The sequence below is a fragment of the Nyctereutes procyonoides genome, unplaced genomic scaffold, assembly GCF_905146905.1.
Source record: "Nyctereutes procyonoides isolate TBG_1078 unplaced genomic scaffold, NYPRO_anot_genome, whole genome shotgun sequence".
NCBI classification, from domain to species: Eukaryota; Metazoa; Chordata; class Mammalia; order Carnivora; family Canidae; genus Nyctereutes; species Nyctereutes procyonoides.
In genome coordinates, this window is record NW_026575049.1 from 44,733,594 (window position 1) to 44,747,629 (window position 14,036).

Below are 14,036 nucleotides of genomic sequence, written 5' to 3' on the forward strand. Positions count from 1 at the left end.
ACAATTAAAAAGAAAAAGGCCTTGTCCTAACAGACATGCATAGAACATTGGCAAAAATATATTATTGTCAAGCACAGCGGGAACATTTTCAAATTTATGGTAAGCCGTAAAGCACATCTCAAAAAATTTTAATGACTTCAAATCACACAGAGGGTTTTTTCTGACCACAGTGTATTTAACCTGAAAATCAGTAACAGAAAGATACTAAGAAAATCTCCAAGTGCTTGGAAATTAAGATCTACCTAACTAAGTAAGCTCTAGGTCTAAAAACGTATTATGAGGGAAATTAGAAAATATTTCATCCAGACAACAATGGAAATATATCAAAATGTGTGGATGCAGCCAAAAAGGGGGAAATGTACTGCCCTAAGTGTGATGCTATAAAAACAAAAAAAAAAGCCTAAAAATTCATTAGCTAAGTATTCATCTTGAGAAGTAAACCTGAAGAAAGTAGGAGGAAGGAAAGCATAAGGATTAGAACACAGAAGTTAATACAACAAAAGATAAACATTCTACAGAGAGAATTAACAAAGCTAACTTTTTAAAAAGGCAAATAAAATTGATCTCTGGTGCAGCTGATCAAGGAAAAATGAGGAGGCACAAGTAATGAATATCAGAGCTGAGGAAAGGTGGTGTGGATGCTAAAACAATACGAGGATATTTTTAATCACAGTAGGCCAATAAATTTGAAAATTTGGAAGAAATAGGCAAATTCCTGGAAAAACGTAACTTCATAAAACAGATTTGAGAAGTAGAAAATCGAAATAGTTCCTGTGACCATTAGAGAAACCAAACTTAACAGCCTAGCAGGCGAACAAATCTAACACAGGCAGGTGGCCGATGAACCAGCCACTTGCAGATAGGACAAGAGTGTTCAGTGGTTAGCCACTCTCTTTAACCCTCAGAGGGTGGTGAGGCTGCACGTGTGTCCAGATCTTTCAGGGATGCAAACCTGTGTATCAGCTAGGCAAAGGCCAGATGGGGTCCTGGCAGGTGCAGAAAACTCTTAAGAGTCTTTCCAAATAATAAACTGTCATCAAGGACCATCAGTTAACAGCATAACCATTTTGTGATTGTTAAGGTAAGGAAACTTCCACTAGAAGCTAAGAAAACTTGGCTGTAGGACTGATTGCCCTTTGGGGTATATGTAAGGTAATATAAGGACCCCCAGCTAGAGTAATCCTAATACTCCACATTAAGGCAAGATCATGTAAACTTCCCAAGGGGACATTCATCTAAATATCAAGATACTATGTTTTTTTTTAAAAAAAGGAAGTCAGCTCACAAAATTGTTTACTTATAAAACTAAATTGTTTTTGCAAATGTTCAGGATATGTTAGACAGTATCCTGCTGATCTCTGGTGTTACATCCTTCTGTTGTTAGTTCTCATAAAGATTCAGAAGGAATGAAGGTCGCTGAGCTGTTCATGTGACGTCACAGGATCCTGGAGATAGAATTTGTGGGTGAGAATAAAGGAAGCACCAGACAAGAAATCACAGAATGTTTCAAAGTGTCATAAACTCTGACAATCCAGGCAGCTTGGCAGAGGGGGGATCAGTGCTACCACTACCATTTGACAGTTTTTTTTTTTTCCACCAGAAGTTGTCAGCTCCTCCTGCCATCCAGCATTCCAGCGAGCACCACAAGGCTGGGTGGGACCTCTTCTGATTGTCCTGGGCTCACATGTTCATGCTAAATGAAGCAGTTGGGGATTATTTGGGAAAATAATTTGAGTTATCACATGGCCTTTACCCCACCAGGACTTCTTGCTTTTGTCTATTTATATTTTAGATATTAAAACTTGCTATAAATAAATAAATAAATAAATAAATAAATAAATAAATAAATAAAAACTTGCTCTCGTTTGTACAATGGAATATTACTCAGCAATTAAAATACAATGGAATATTGCTCAACAACTAAAATCCAGTGGAGGGTGGCCTGGGTGGCTCAGCAGTTTAGCGCCGCCTTCAGCCCAGGGCCTGATCCTCAAGACACAGGATCAAGTCCTACGTTGGGCTCCCTGCATAGAACCTGCTTCTCCCTCTGCCTTTGTCTCTGCCTCTGTGTGTGTCTCATTAATAAATTTTATAAATAAATAAATAAATAACTTTTAAAGAATCCAGTGGAATATTACTCAGCAATTAAAAAGGAAGCAGGTGGGGGTGCCTGGGTAGCTTAGTCAGGTAAGCATCCAACTCCTGATTTCAGCTCAGGTTATGATCACAGGGCTGTGGGATCGATTTTTTCAGGTGTGCAGTAACAGTCTGTGGGGCAGTAGGACTTGCCAGAAGTGCATAATTGATGCATGGACAAAAATATTGCTCTCTGCCCTTCTGGTGCATAGCTCACACATGCTTGGTAAGTACTCACACTAACTCTTTCTTCATAGGAAAGAAAAAGTCCAAGTTCAAGACGTTTAAGAAGTTCTTCGGGAAGAAGAAGAGAAAGGAATCGCCATCTGCCACAGGAAATAGCGCCTGGAAGCAAAGTCAGGCGAAGAGTGAGGTGATTGCCATCGAGTCGGGACCAGTAGGCTATGACTCAGAAGATGAGCTCGAGTAAGTTGACTTGTGTGTCCTTCAGGCTCATGTGCTCCCATTAAAGCAGGTGGGGGGCTACAGGAGCACGGGGGGACCCGAATACTCTGTCTCATTGCCTTGGTAACTGGCTGGATTTATGAGCCCACTTCCCTCCCAGGGAATTCCACTAGAGGTTCTTCCAGAGAAGTTCTGTTTTCTGTCTCTTTATACATAGGGATGGAGAAAATTGAGGGAAAATATGATCAGGCACCTGCTATGTGCCAGGTGCTGTGTTTTACATTAAAAGTCTACAGTCACTGTGGGAGACGAGGTCAGATCCAGCTAGCATTTTATAAATGAGCAAACCAAGCTTTAGAGAAATTTTGGAGGCCTTGCCCATTGCCCTGCAACGAAAAGTGGCAAGATTAGGATGTAAGCCATGACTTTATTTGACTTATCACTCTTTTTGAGGACATAGATACTATACCAGGAAAATACATCCATTAGAAGGAGAGGTAAGGGGAAGGCTTCTTGCTGTCAAGTCCTAGAAAAATCATCCAAAAATCCTGTTGGATACAAAAGAACCAATAGGTATGAAAATTTGGGGAAATCTAGTGAAGTGATCCTTATTTCTATAACTTGTACTTCACCAAAATATAGATACAGTAAACATGCTTCAGTGATTCCAGCAGTTACAAAAGGGAAAAAATACACCCAGATTTGCTGCCATGCAATAAACATAGTTTTTGTTTGAGAATAAAACTCCACGGAAGGTATGATGACCCTTGGGACTGGGGAACAGACCATGCTAGGACCGGGTCACAAGCTTCAGCATCCCTGTGGTGGTGTCTGGTCCCCTCTGTCCTCACCAATCTCCTTGCCTTTTTTTTAAGAGGAGTAGAAACTATGTTGACCACTTGGTGGCACCAGATGACTGAAGCGGAAAGATTCAAGTTTTTTTCCTTCAGGGTTTTTGTTTTTGTTTTTCCTGGCGCTGGCAGGGAGCAAGAAGAGCCCACACTGCACTTTGTGAAGAGCACCAAGGATGGGCTGTATACATACGCATTTTTTCCTTAGGCAGCATGCTCCATATTCTGGGGGAGTAAGGCATTATCATGATAATATTGCTAATTATTAATTATTAAATGTCTTCACTGGACCAGCCCCAGGGCAGTTATAACACTCACTTCCACCAACACCCTGTCTCTTGACCAGAACACACAGTGGCCCTTCCAACCAGAGAACAGGATCACAGTAGGGGTGAGCAGGGATTGAGTATGTGTGTGTACATGTGTATGTGAGAAATGACCTGTCCCCTGGTGTGTCTCCTCTTTGTCCCTGAGCCCATGGAAAATGGGGACAGTTTCTTTTTTTTCGTTTTTTTTTTTTTTTTCTTTTTTATCTTTGTGTTCCTAGCACCTGGCAGAGGCCAGACCCTCAATTACTGGTAAAAGTTTGCTGGAGTGATGCTAGGTTAGGAAGCATCAGGTTAGGATGCTGGTCTCACGAGCCCAGGAAATACATTGCTTTTAGAGAACAGTACAGAGGATGGGACAAGATCTTTCCCCCCACCAACTTTATTGAAAGATAATTGACATATAACATTATGGAAGTTTAAGGCATATAACATGTTGATTTAATACAGACATATATTAAAAAATGATTACCACCATAGAGCTAACACCTATATCACATCACCTAGTTATTTATTTTTAAGGTGAGAATATTTAAGATCTATTCTTTTAACAATGTCCAAGTATATACTACAATAGCATTGACTATAATTACTATGCTATATAAACTGTGTTATAGATCTCCTTAACTTCTTCATCATATAACTGGAAATTTGTACCATAACCACTACCCTGCAGCCCCTCATAACCACCATGCTATGTGTTCCTAGGAGTTCTACTTTCTAAGATTCTACATATAAGTGAGATCCTACAGTATTTGTCTTTCTCTGTCTTGTTTCACATAGTGGAATGACCTTGGGGCTCATCCATGTTGTCACAAACCAGAGGATGTCCTCCTTTCTCATGATTAAGTAATATCCCACGTACATACACACACATAAACACACACACACATATATGTATACACACATTCATACTACATCTTCTTTATCCATTCATCTTTTGATGGACACTTGGATTGTTTCTGTATTTTAGCTATTGTGAATAATGCTGCAGTGAATCTAGGAATGCAGATCTCTCTTCAAGACCCTATTTTCATTTCCTTTGGATAAATACCCAGAATTGGAATTGCTGGATCCTATGGTAGTTCTATTTTTAACTTTTTTTTTAAAGATTTTATTTATTTATTCATGAGAAACACAGAGGAGAGAGAGAGAGGCAGAGACACAGGCAGAGGGAGAAGCAGGCTCCATGCAGGGAGCCCAACGTGGGACTGGATCCCAGGACTCCAGGATCATGCCCTGGGCTGAAGGCAGCGCTAAACCACTGAACCCTATTTTTGCCTATTTGGCAAAAATTGGCAAATTTTTGGGCTGCCCAAATTTTTAACTTTTTGAGGTGCTTCCATGCTGTTCACAGTGACTGCACCAACTTACATTCCCACCAGCAATGCAGAAAGTTTTCCTTTTCTTTACATCCTCACCAGTGCTTAATCTCTTATCATTTTGATGATAGCCATTCTAATGGGTGTGAGATTTGCATTTCCCTGATAGTGATGTTGAGCATCTTTTCATGTGTCTGTTGGCCATTTGTGTCTTTTTTTGGGAAAATATCTATTTAATTCTTCTGCCCATTTTTAAATCGGATTGGGTTTTTTTCTTGCTATTGATTTATATGAATCCTTTACATATTTTGGATATTAACCCCTTATCAGACATATGATTTGCAAATATTTCCTCCCATTCTGTAGGTTGTCTTTTCATTTTGTTGATGGTTTCCTTTGCTGTGCAGAAGCTTTTAAATTTGGTATAGTCTCATTTTTTATTTTTGCTTTTGTTGCCTTTGCTTTCAAAAAATTATTGCCAAGACCTATGTCAAGTTTGCTTACTACCTATATTATCTTCTAGGAGTTTTACCATTTGGGGTCTTAAGTGCAAATTTTTAATCCATTTTTTTTATGGTGTAAGATAGGGTTCAGTGTCATTCTTTTGCTCGTGGCTATCCAGTTTTTCCAGCACCATTTATTGAAGAGACTGTCCTTTCCTCATTGTATATTCTTGGCTTCTTTGTTATAAATTAATTGACTATATAAGGGACAGAAATCTTAGAAGCACTCCTTAGCCCCTTTGAGAGTCTGTGTGCCTTCTAGATTCTGCAGCACGTTGTCATCCATCACCACGGGCAAAGGAGTTCTATTTGCCAAGGTACATTAATGGTGGCAAACCACACGGGACTCTGTGGTTTAAAAGGCTGACACTCATTTATTGTGTCTGTGTTGTTACACTTTTTAAGTCTCTTAGTCTGTAATGTTTTTCCTTCCCCCTCCCCACCCACCCCACTTTGTTTCTTGTCATTGATCTGATGGAGAATCAGGGTAATTGTCTCAGTCAAATACCCCACATTCTGGATTTGCTTTTCTCTTGCTATAATTGAACTCATTTTTATCGTCTCTGAATCTCTTGTAAAATGTTACATGGATCTAGATATTTAATTAGATTTAGGTTCAAGATGGTACTGGATACTCACTGTCACATCACTTCATGAGACATATGCTGTCTAGTTGTCCCACTTCTCATGACACTAAAACTGAGCAGTGGGTTTAGAGGGTCTCTGTCAGTGATACACAAACCTTCACCTAATGGTTTCAACACCTGCTGATTATTTCATTGCAAAATGGTGGTTTTTCTAATTGTATTACTCATTCTGCATGTGTTACTTGAAATTCTTACATGAAAAAGACCTTTCCTTTGTCAAGTCCTTGGTTTCTCTGACATGCAAGTTGTCCAGGAAAAGCAGCATAATGCCCGTTTCTTTCTCCTTTTACTAGTCTACCTTCAGAATAATAATCTGGTATGTAGCTAGTACCCTAATTTCCAATACTGACCAATGAGTTTTGGTTTTTTTTTTCTTCTCTGTTTTTTTTTCTATATCATTGTGAACACAAAGTTTTATATATTTGATTTGCTTTAGTCCATGGCAGTCTTTATTCATTTTTATGTTCACAATATCTCATCTTACACTATTGGGAGTCACTTCAAATTACCTCCTGGATTCTTTAGACATGACCCCTTTGTCTTTGAAACCTTCTTTGCTTGCTTTCTTGTACAATGAGAAATCCCAGCTTTATTTTGTACATTTCCTGTCTTAGACCTATAATCAGCCATTTCTTCACATGGTCCTGGTTCCTTTTAGTGTGAAATGGCTGTTAGAGACTACAATCTGGCTGCCAGAGGTGATGATTGCTAGTTGACTGTCATTGCTTCTAGACTTCTTCAGTAGATTAGATATACTAGAAAATGCATTTTTTAAGGGAAAAATAACTCACTGATATTTCCAGTTAAATGTAATAAGACAAAATTTTTACTTTGATTATGTGACTTCACTGTTCTCTAATACTGAGAATCTTGGTTCCTAGTGATATTCACAAAATTATTTATTTTCTTCATATAATATAAAAATTTCATTACTCTGCTTCCCACACAGAGGTTACCTATAAATATTATTTTGTACTATTTTTTAAAAGTCAGTATTGCTACAAATAAGACTGCCAAGTGTAATTTCATATCTTTGTTTTGTTGTTGCTTTTAGGATTTATCCTATTGTGAATGTAGAGTCAAAAGTCACTTGGTGGGGGTTGCACCTGGGTGGCTTAGTGTCCAGCTCTTGATCTTGGCTTAGGTCATGATCTCAAGGTTGTGAGATGGAGCCCCTTATTGGGCTCCATGCTGGATATGAAGCCTACTTAAGATTCTCTCTCTCCCTCTCCCTCAAAAAAAAAAAAACAGTCTCTTGGATGTTGAGTTAAAGTCACTTGAAATCATTCTTTTCTCTGTGCAGTTATACCAACAACATGATATAAAATTAGGCTCGTTTGTTTCTGTTTGTTTTCTAGTTTTAGAGATTATCTTATTTCCCTTTTTGTTTGATTTTTGTCTTCTAACTATATATAATATTTACATAGTTTCAAAGACAAAATTGTAAATGTATAAGTAAGTGCCTTGGCACCTTGTCTCCCCATCTCGTTTTGTCTTTCCCGTAACGGAAACTATTTTTATTCATTTGTTGCTTATCCTTCTATTTTTATGTTTTAAAACAGGAGCAAACAACACACTTCACATATGTTCCCCCTCCCCACGTAGAGCTAACACACCGTAAACATTGTTCTGCACTCTGCTTCACTTTCTAGTGAGTGTGGTCTGGCGCTGCCTGGTACACATAGCCTTCTTACCCTCTGGGTCTGCTGCAGGGTCTCTATCAAATGATGTTCCGTGGTTTATGCCGGGAATCTGCTGAAGGCCATTTGGGTTGTTGATAGTCTTTTCCTTCTGTAAATGTAGCGAATGGCCCTGAGCATGTGACCTTTTGTGTTTTTGCCAGTGTATCTTTACGGAGGCCTTTTCGTGCTCTCTCAACTCTTGCTTACACCCAGAGTGGAGGTGTTGGGGCAGAGGCTATGGTTTCCAGTGGGCACCTGGAGGAAACACAGGTGTGCGTGTGATCTTTGTAGCAAAAGCTGCCTTTGGCAGGGAGGGCCTGCAGGTTGTTTCACTTGGCTTGAGGACACATCCTTCTGGGAGCTGTCGGTTCCCCACTTGCAGACTCACCACTGTGGGCTAGAAGGAAGTTGGCAAGCATCTTTAACCAACACAACGTGATCTGCTGTGGAGCGGGACCGCTCCTCAAAGTTCCTAATGCCTGGTGGAGGACAGGATGCCTGGGGCGGCCTATGGGTGGGGGAGTGGGGAGCACAAATGCCCAGAGCCTGTGGGGGCGGGCTTTCCTTCCTTCATCATCAGGTCTTGATCACCTCCTTCCACCTATTGTTCAGGCGGCCACTGCTGCTAGGAAAATCTGACAGCTAACTCCCACATCCTCTTAGGACATTTTATGAATGCCCTATGGGTTCAGTGCTGAATTGGAGTCTTGAGCTCAGGGTTGGGGCAGGGGCCAGGATGGTGATGACAGAAAGGCCCACCATCTATACTCCAGGGCCTAGGCACACAAGCTAGAATGCACAGGTCATAGCAGGTAATGAAAAGAGGCATAGCTTTGCAGATTTGCAGTTCTCATTTCAAACCCAGCCTGTGGAATGTGTTTTGTACCACCTTGCAAGGACACCTCCATCAGGCAGGCCTTCAGCCTGCTGTGCAGACACAACCTCTAGCCCACTGAGAAATGGCCTATTTGCCCACGAGGAACAATTTCACCTTCCTCAGACATCTACCACGATCTTCTACACAGCCTCCCAGCCAGCGGAGGCCCCCAGCCAGCCCTTCATTTCTATAGTTTGTGTCTTAGACCTCATACCTCATAAACCCTAGTTTTCCAATTAGTATAAAGAATTCACACAATCTTCAGATCGTTAGGAAAACTCTGTCTCTACGGTGCTTCTAATAGTGGACTGTGGTATTTGACAGGGTGGAGATAAATGGAGTCAAAGGCCACTAAAAAATAAATGCAGCCAAAGGCTTATTGTGGATGTGCCATTAGGCCCCAGGCCTCTGGTTGGGGGAACGCAGAGTTTCACAGTGCCTCTTTTATCCTAGGGAGTCGAGGGGCGCCCTGGGCAGCCGGGCCCTGTCACACGACAGTATTTTCATTCCTGAGTCGGGACAGGACCCTACTCGGCCTGTGCGGGTATTTTCCCAAGAAAACGTGTGTGACCGGATTAAAGCCCTGCAGGTAAACTTTTCCTTGGCAGTGACAATGGGTATGTATGTCAAGTATGAGTCGAGAAGTTTTAAAATTATTTTTGCTTAGTTTATTTGACATATCTTAAAGTATAACTGCATGCAGGACGCACCAAATCACTTACAGACAACTTCTTAAGTTCAGCCCACTACAACCAGGCCAGGGCATCGAAAATATCCCCTGAATGAATGAATTGGAGCAGGAAGGTGTGTTGATAAAAAGTTGCCAATGAAAACTAGAGCAAATATTCTTTATTATAATCTAGCTAAAAATACAGTGTAATGTGAAAATGGGACCACCACCTCCTCCGGGGGGCCTTCCTGCCAAGCGGGGAGAGGATGCTGGCATGAGTTCGGAGGACGATGGTCTGCCCAGGAGTCCCCCAGAGATGTCTCTGCTGCCTGACATCGGTCCCGGCACAACCATAAAGGCAAGTGAAGCCTGTACCACCTCACAGCTTTGTGCGCGCTCACCTCAGAGGGCAGTGGGGGATTCTGGTGGCCCGTGTGTGTTCCTATAAGATTCCCACGGTCTGTGGCCAGGTGGTATCCCAGACCAGGTCAGTGGAGCTCACAGTCAGTCTTTGGGCTGCATTCATTTTCATTCTTTGAGCAGAAATTTCCATCTTGTCAGGAGATGTGGTTTGGGTGAGATTTTTCAAAATGGTTACAGATCTGATACAATTGACCCTATACCTGGTTTTTCCGGTCTGAGCAGGTGACCAGACCGGGCTTCCCATCTAAAAAAAGGGAAACACCTTGATGTCTGTTTTCTGTTGTCATGACATTTGGCTGGAGGAGGAGGGAGTGGACTTAATCTGGACTCTCAGATCTGAGTCTAGGGCCCTGAGAACTTGCTGATCTAGGGCTAGAATGCAAGGTGTGGTGCTGGTAAACAGGGCAATAGGGGAAGTTTGACAAGCAGGAAGGGTACTTATGACTTCAGCAGGGCAAGGGAGCTGATCCTGGATAACACTCTTCCCCACTAGAAAAACAGGAGGAGGAATTGAGTCTTGTATAAGCCCCGGCTCGTGGTGCCACCATTTTAAGCTCATTCACTGTACTTGTATGTAAATGACCATTTTTTCCCCTTTAGACACACCTTACTGGGGGGTGGATAGAAATGGAGTTATATGTGTTATGCTGATACTTGAAAAACAAATGCCAGAGTCCATGTTTTATAGCCACTTCTTGCCCTTGTGTGTTCTTGGAGCTATGGCTTGTGCCCTGGCGGGGGTGCTATGCACTGTGAATCTCGGGGATTCACTGTGAACCGCCGTCTTGGAGATTCTGAACTGCTCTGTAATACATGCAATAGTCACTTCAACTTGGACATCCAGAAGCCCCCTTGCAAAGGCAGGGAAAAGAATATTTACCTAGCTTGGGTGCAGTTGAGAGCTCCCAGAGCATCGCTGATACCAGAGGAAGGACTGTGGTATAGCTGAATGTAAGTAAGCCCTAGGGTAGGGGGTTTGCTCAGAGCTGGCTAGAGAATTGTTCTCTCCAGAATTCTGCTCTTAGGTGAACCTGTCCCTGCTTGTTCCATGAGCAGGGTCTGAAGACTGAACTACCCACACCCACTCTCCCATGTTGAAGCAAGGAGAAGACAAGGATTATTTGGCCCATTTCCTGGATTTCAAGCCAACCCCATACCCCTTAATATCTTAAATACTGGAGGGGAAGGTTGACAGGCTATGGCTGCCTGTGGTGTCACATGACAGACCCATCTTGTACTCTGAAAGGAGCAGCTTCAGCATCCCCAGCCTCAGGACCAGATGGGACTTTGTATGCTTCAGGGCCATGTGTTGGGGAGATGAGTCTCACGAGCTATAGTTAACTGACTTGCCCTCACACCATCCCATAGTTCTCTGGCTCTCACAGCACCAGGGTTCTCTGCCTTTAGCTAGCACAGTACAGAAGAACAGGTAGTTTCTAATTCCATTCATTGAGGCATGAGCCCAAATCCAAACCTGCAAAGCGCTACAATGCACAGATTCCATAGTTAGCTGCGTGGGAGCCACTCACACTGGGCAGGGCTGGCCTCCTCTTCTCAGCATCCCTCCTACGGTGGTTATGTTACTGAAAAAAAAACAAGGTTCTCAGATTTTATTAATTGGTAGTATGAACAAGCTACTAGTTTCATAAGAAACTAAAATTGGAGCCTTTAAGTCTTAAAAAAATAAATATAATGTTTATTATCATGGTTTAAAAGACACAGTGATCATATTTTATGCCCTGAAAGTTTCTTGGGCACAGTGAAAAACTGAAACAGCCCACAATCCCATCCTTTTGGGATTTAAGGTATCATTATGTCAAATATTGTGGGTTATATAAAAATATTTTAAAGGGTGCATTGTTTCCCCCTCTCAACCTGTCCAATGTGCCCAAGAAACTTAAGATTATTGTGATAAAAGGTTTCCAGTAACAAGTATCTCATGACATTACCAAGATGATATTTCCTGATGGAATGAGTTTTTCAGGAAGTACATGGAATTATTTTTAAAATCTCATTACCACATGAGGTGACAACTAATGAAACTCTATTTGGTGATTTTTAAGGTAATATGTTATCAAACTAGCCATCTGTGAAGTGTCCTGCCATTAAGTAGGAAACACTGGGTAGAGGGTGGCAAGTTGGCAAGTCGTCTCTGTCCTTGGTGATGAGGGAAGATAACATAAGGAGAGAGACAACATGGGCTCTGGCAGAAGCACACACCACACACACTCGGCTGTGCAGCCAGGCAGGCGGCAGGTTCTATAACCTGTAGGAATCTGTCCCCGGAAGGTTTTGAAGAGGATTATGTGAGGTCAGGTAGGTCAGTACCTCCTCTTCCCTCAGCAGGAAAGGCCAGCTGGAGTGCAAAGCCAGCAGGCTCCTCCTTCCCAGAAAGGCCCCACTGGCCCTGCTTCCTTTCTGCAGGCTGTTCCCCCTGCAGCAGCCTCAGCCCACCCCTTGATGGCTGAGCCCCTCTCTTTGAGGACAAACACCTTAAGGCAGCTGTCACCCAGGGTCACTCCTGAAAAAGCCTGCGAACTTCAGACCAACTTCCCATTCCTCCAACGTCTCATTCCTCCAACGAAGGGCCCGCGTTAGACTTTTTAAAATCATTCACTTCCAGAATCATCCAGAAGCACAGATTTCAGGACAAGCCGGTGTGAGTGGGAGCAAGCAGTACAAGGGGCAATTCTTTCAACCCACAGATAAAAACGCAGGTCAGCTTTCCTGCCCCACCCTACCTCACATAGTTACCTCACTGATCAAACCCAGGACTTGCAGTTCTCCTCAGCCGTCAAGGTGTTGGTTTTTCAAGCCCGAAGACTTGAGAAGTAAGCGTTCAGCGCTTTAGCAGAAGACCAGCCATGACAGCCAGCACAGGGGTTTTGCAGGGACAGAGGTCATTGTGGTCAGAGTTTCTGAGAAGTTAAGCTCCTTGCCTGGCCTCATGCCCCCAGGGGCTGGAGTGGGCCTGAGCCCAGGACCATCCGCTGGGTGCGCTCAGGCAGTGCAAGCGCAGGGCGAGCTGAGTAGAGAGGAGGCAGGGAAGGCTTGTCCTTTGGGTTTATGGAGGGGGTGGTGGGTGAGCGAAGCCCATGTCCGCACAGAAGACATAGTCATTCTCACCTGGGAGTAATTGCATTTGCAAAAGCAGCTCATCTTGCCTGTTCTCTTAAGTTCCCACAGGCAGAAAATCAAAACCCAATGTTTTATGAAGTGTTCACGCGTTGTTCCTCTAGAACGCACCCATTCTGATGGTGACCCTTAGAGGATGCCTGGGAGACATGTCACCTGTGCAGTATTAGGTAACTTCCTAAGTCATCAGTTACAACCATGGAAGCCAGAACCACAGGCACAGAGGAAGCCGCGAGTCCTGTCCTGTGGTTTATTGTTTTTTTCTTGCTTTATTCCCATAAGAACCCAAGTAGCTGAAACAAGAGAACTAAAATGGAGCATGTCCACTTATAACCCTTTTCCCCTCATTGTAGTAATGGTCTTCTCCCAGTTGACAGGAATAAACTTAATACTTGCAGGAGAAAATGTAAAGGACCTTTCTGCTAACAGGGAAAATACATTTCTCCGAGGAAGTTCCCTGGCAGGGGCAGTCCCTGCATCAGCTTGTCTCTCTAACAGTGACTTCCTTCTGCTACCCCTAGTTTAGCAGAGGCTGTTGGAACCTGCACGGCGTGGACCTCCAGGTTTGTGGAAAAGAAACTGGGCAAGACATACCCAAGCCCCTGGGAGTCTGCCCGCTGCCCACGTTGCTCGCTGCCCCTTCCTGAGGAGGCCATTTTCACGGGGGCTTACTAAATCATTATGAGGTGCATAAAATTATGGTCTTAGGTTAAAATGTAAGCTTGACGGCCCCTTGCACCCAATAAGATGGCTACTATCAAAGAAAGAAAATAACAAGTATCAACAAGGATGAGGAAAAATTGGAGCCCCTGTGCAGTGTTGGTGGGAATGCAAAGTGTGGGAAACAGTATGACAGGTCCTCAAAAAGTTAAAAATAGACTACTCTGTGATCCAGCAATTCCTACTGTATGATCCAGCAATTCCACCTCTGTGTGTATCTCTGAAAGAACTGAAGGCTAATTCTTGAAGAGGATTTGTACACACATGTTCACAGCAGCAGCATTCATAGTAGCTAAAATGTGGGAGCAACTCAAGTTTCCATTGAGGGATGAATGGCTA

General features: G+C 42.8%; 1 protein-coding gene across 1 annotated transcript in view; it reads left to right on the plus strand.

The window, feature by feature from the left end:
* CRACDL (CRACD like) overlaps positions 1–14,036 on the plus strand; it is a 127,021-nt gene that overhangs the window by 81,049 nt on the left and 31,936 nt on the right. The window contains exons 4-6 of the mRNA XM_055329125.1: positions 2,394–2,562; positions 9,203–9,338; positions 9,613–9,777. Coding sequence (XP_055185100.1) covers positions 2,394–2,562; positions 9,203–9,338; positions 9,613–9,777 — 470 coding nt within the window. The remainder of the gene's footprint in view (positions 1–2,393; positions 2,563–9,202; positions 9,339–9,612; positions 9,778–14,036) is intronic.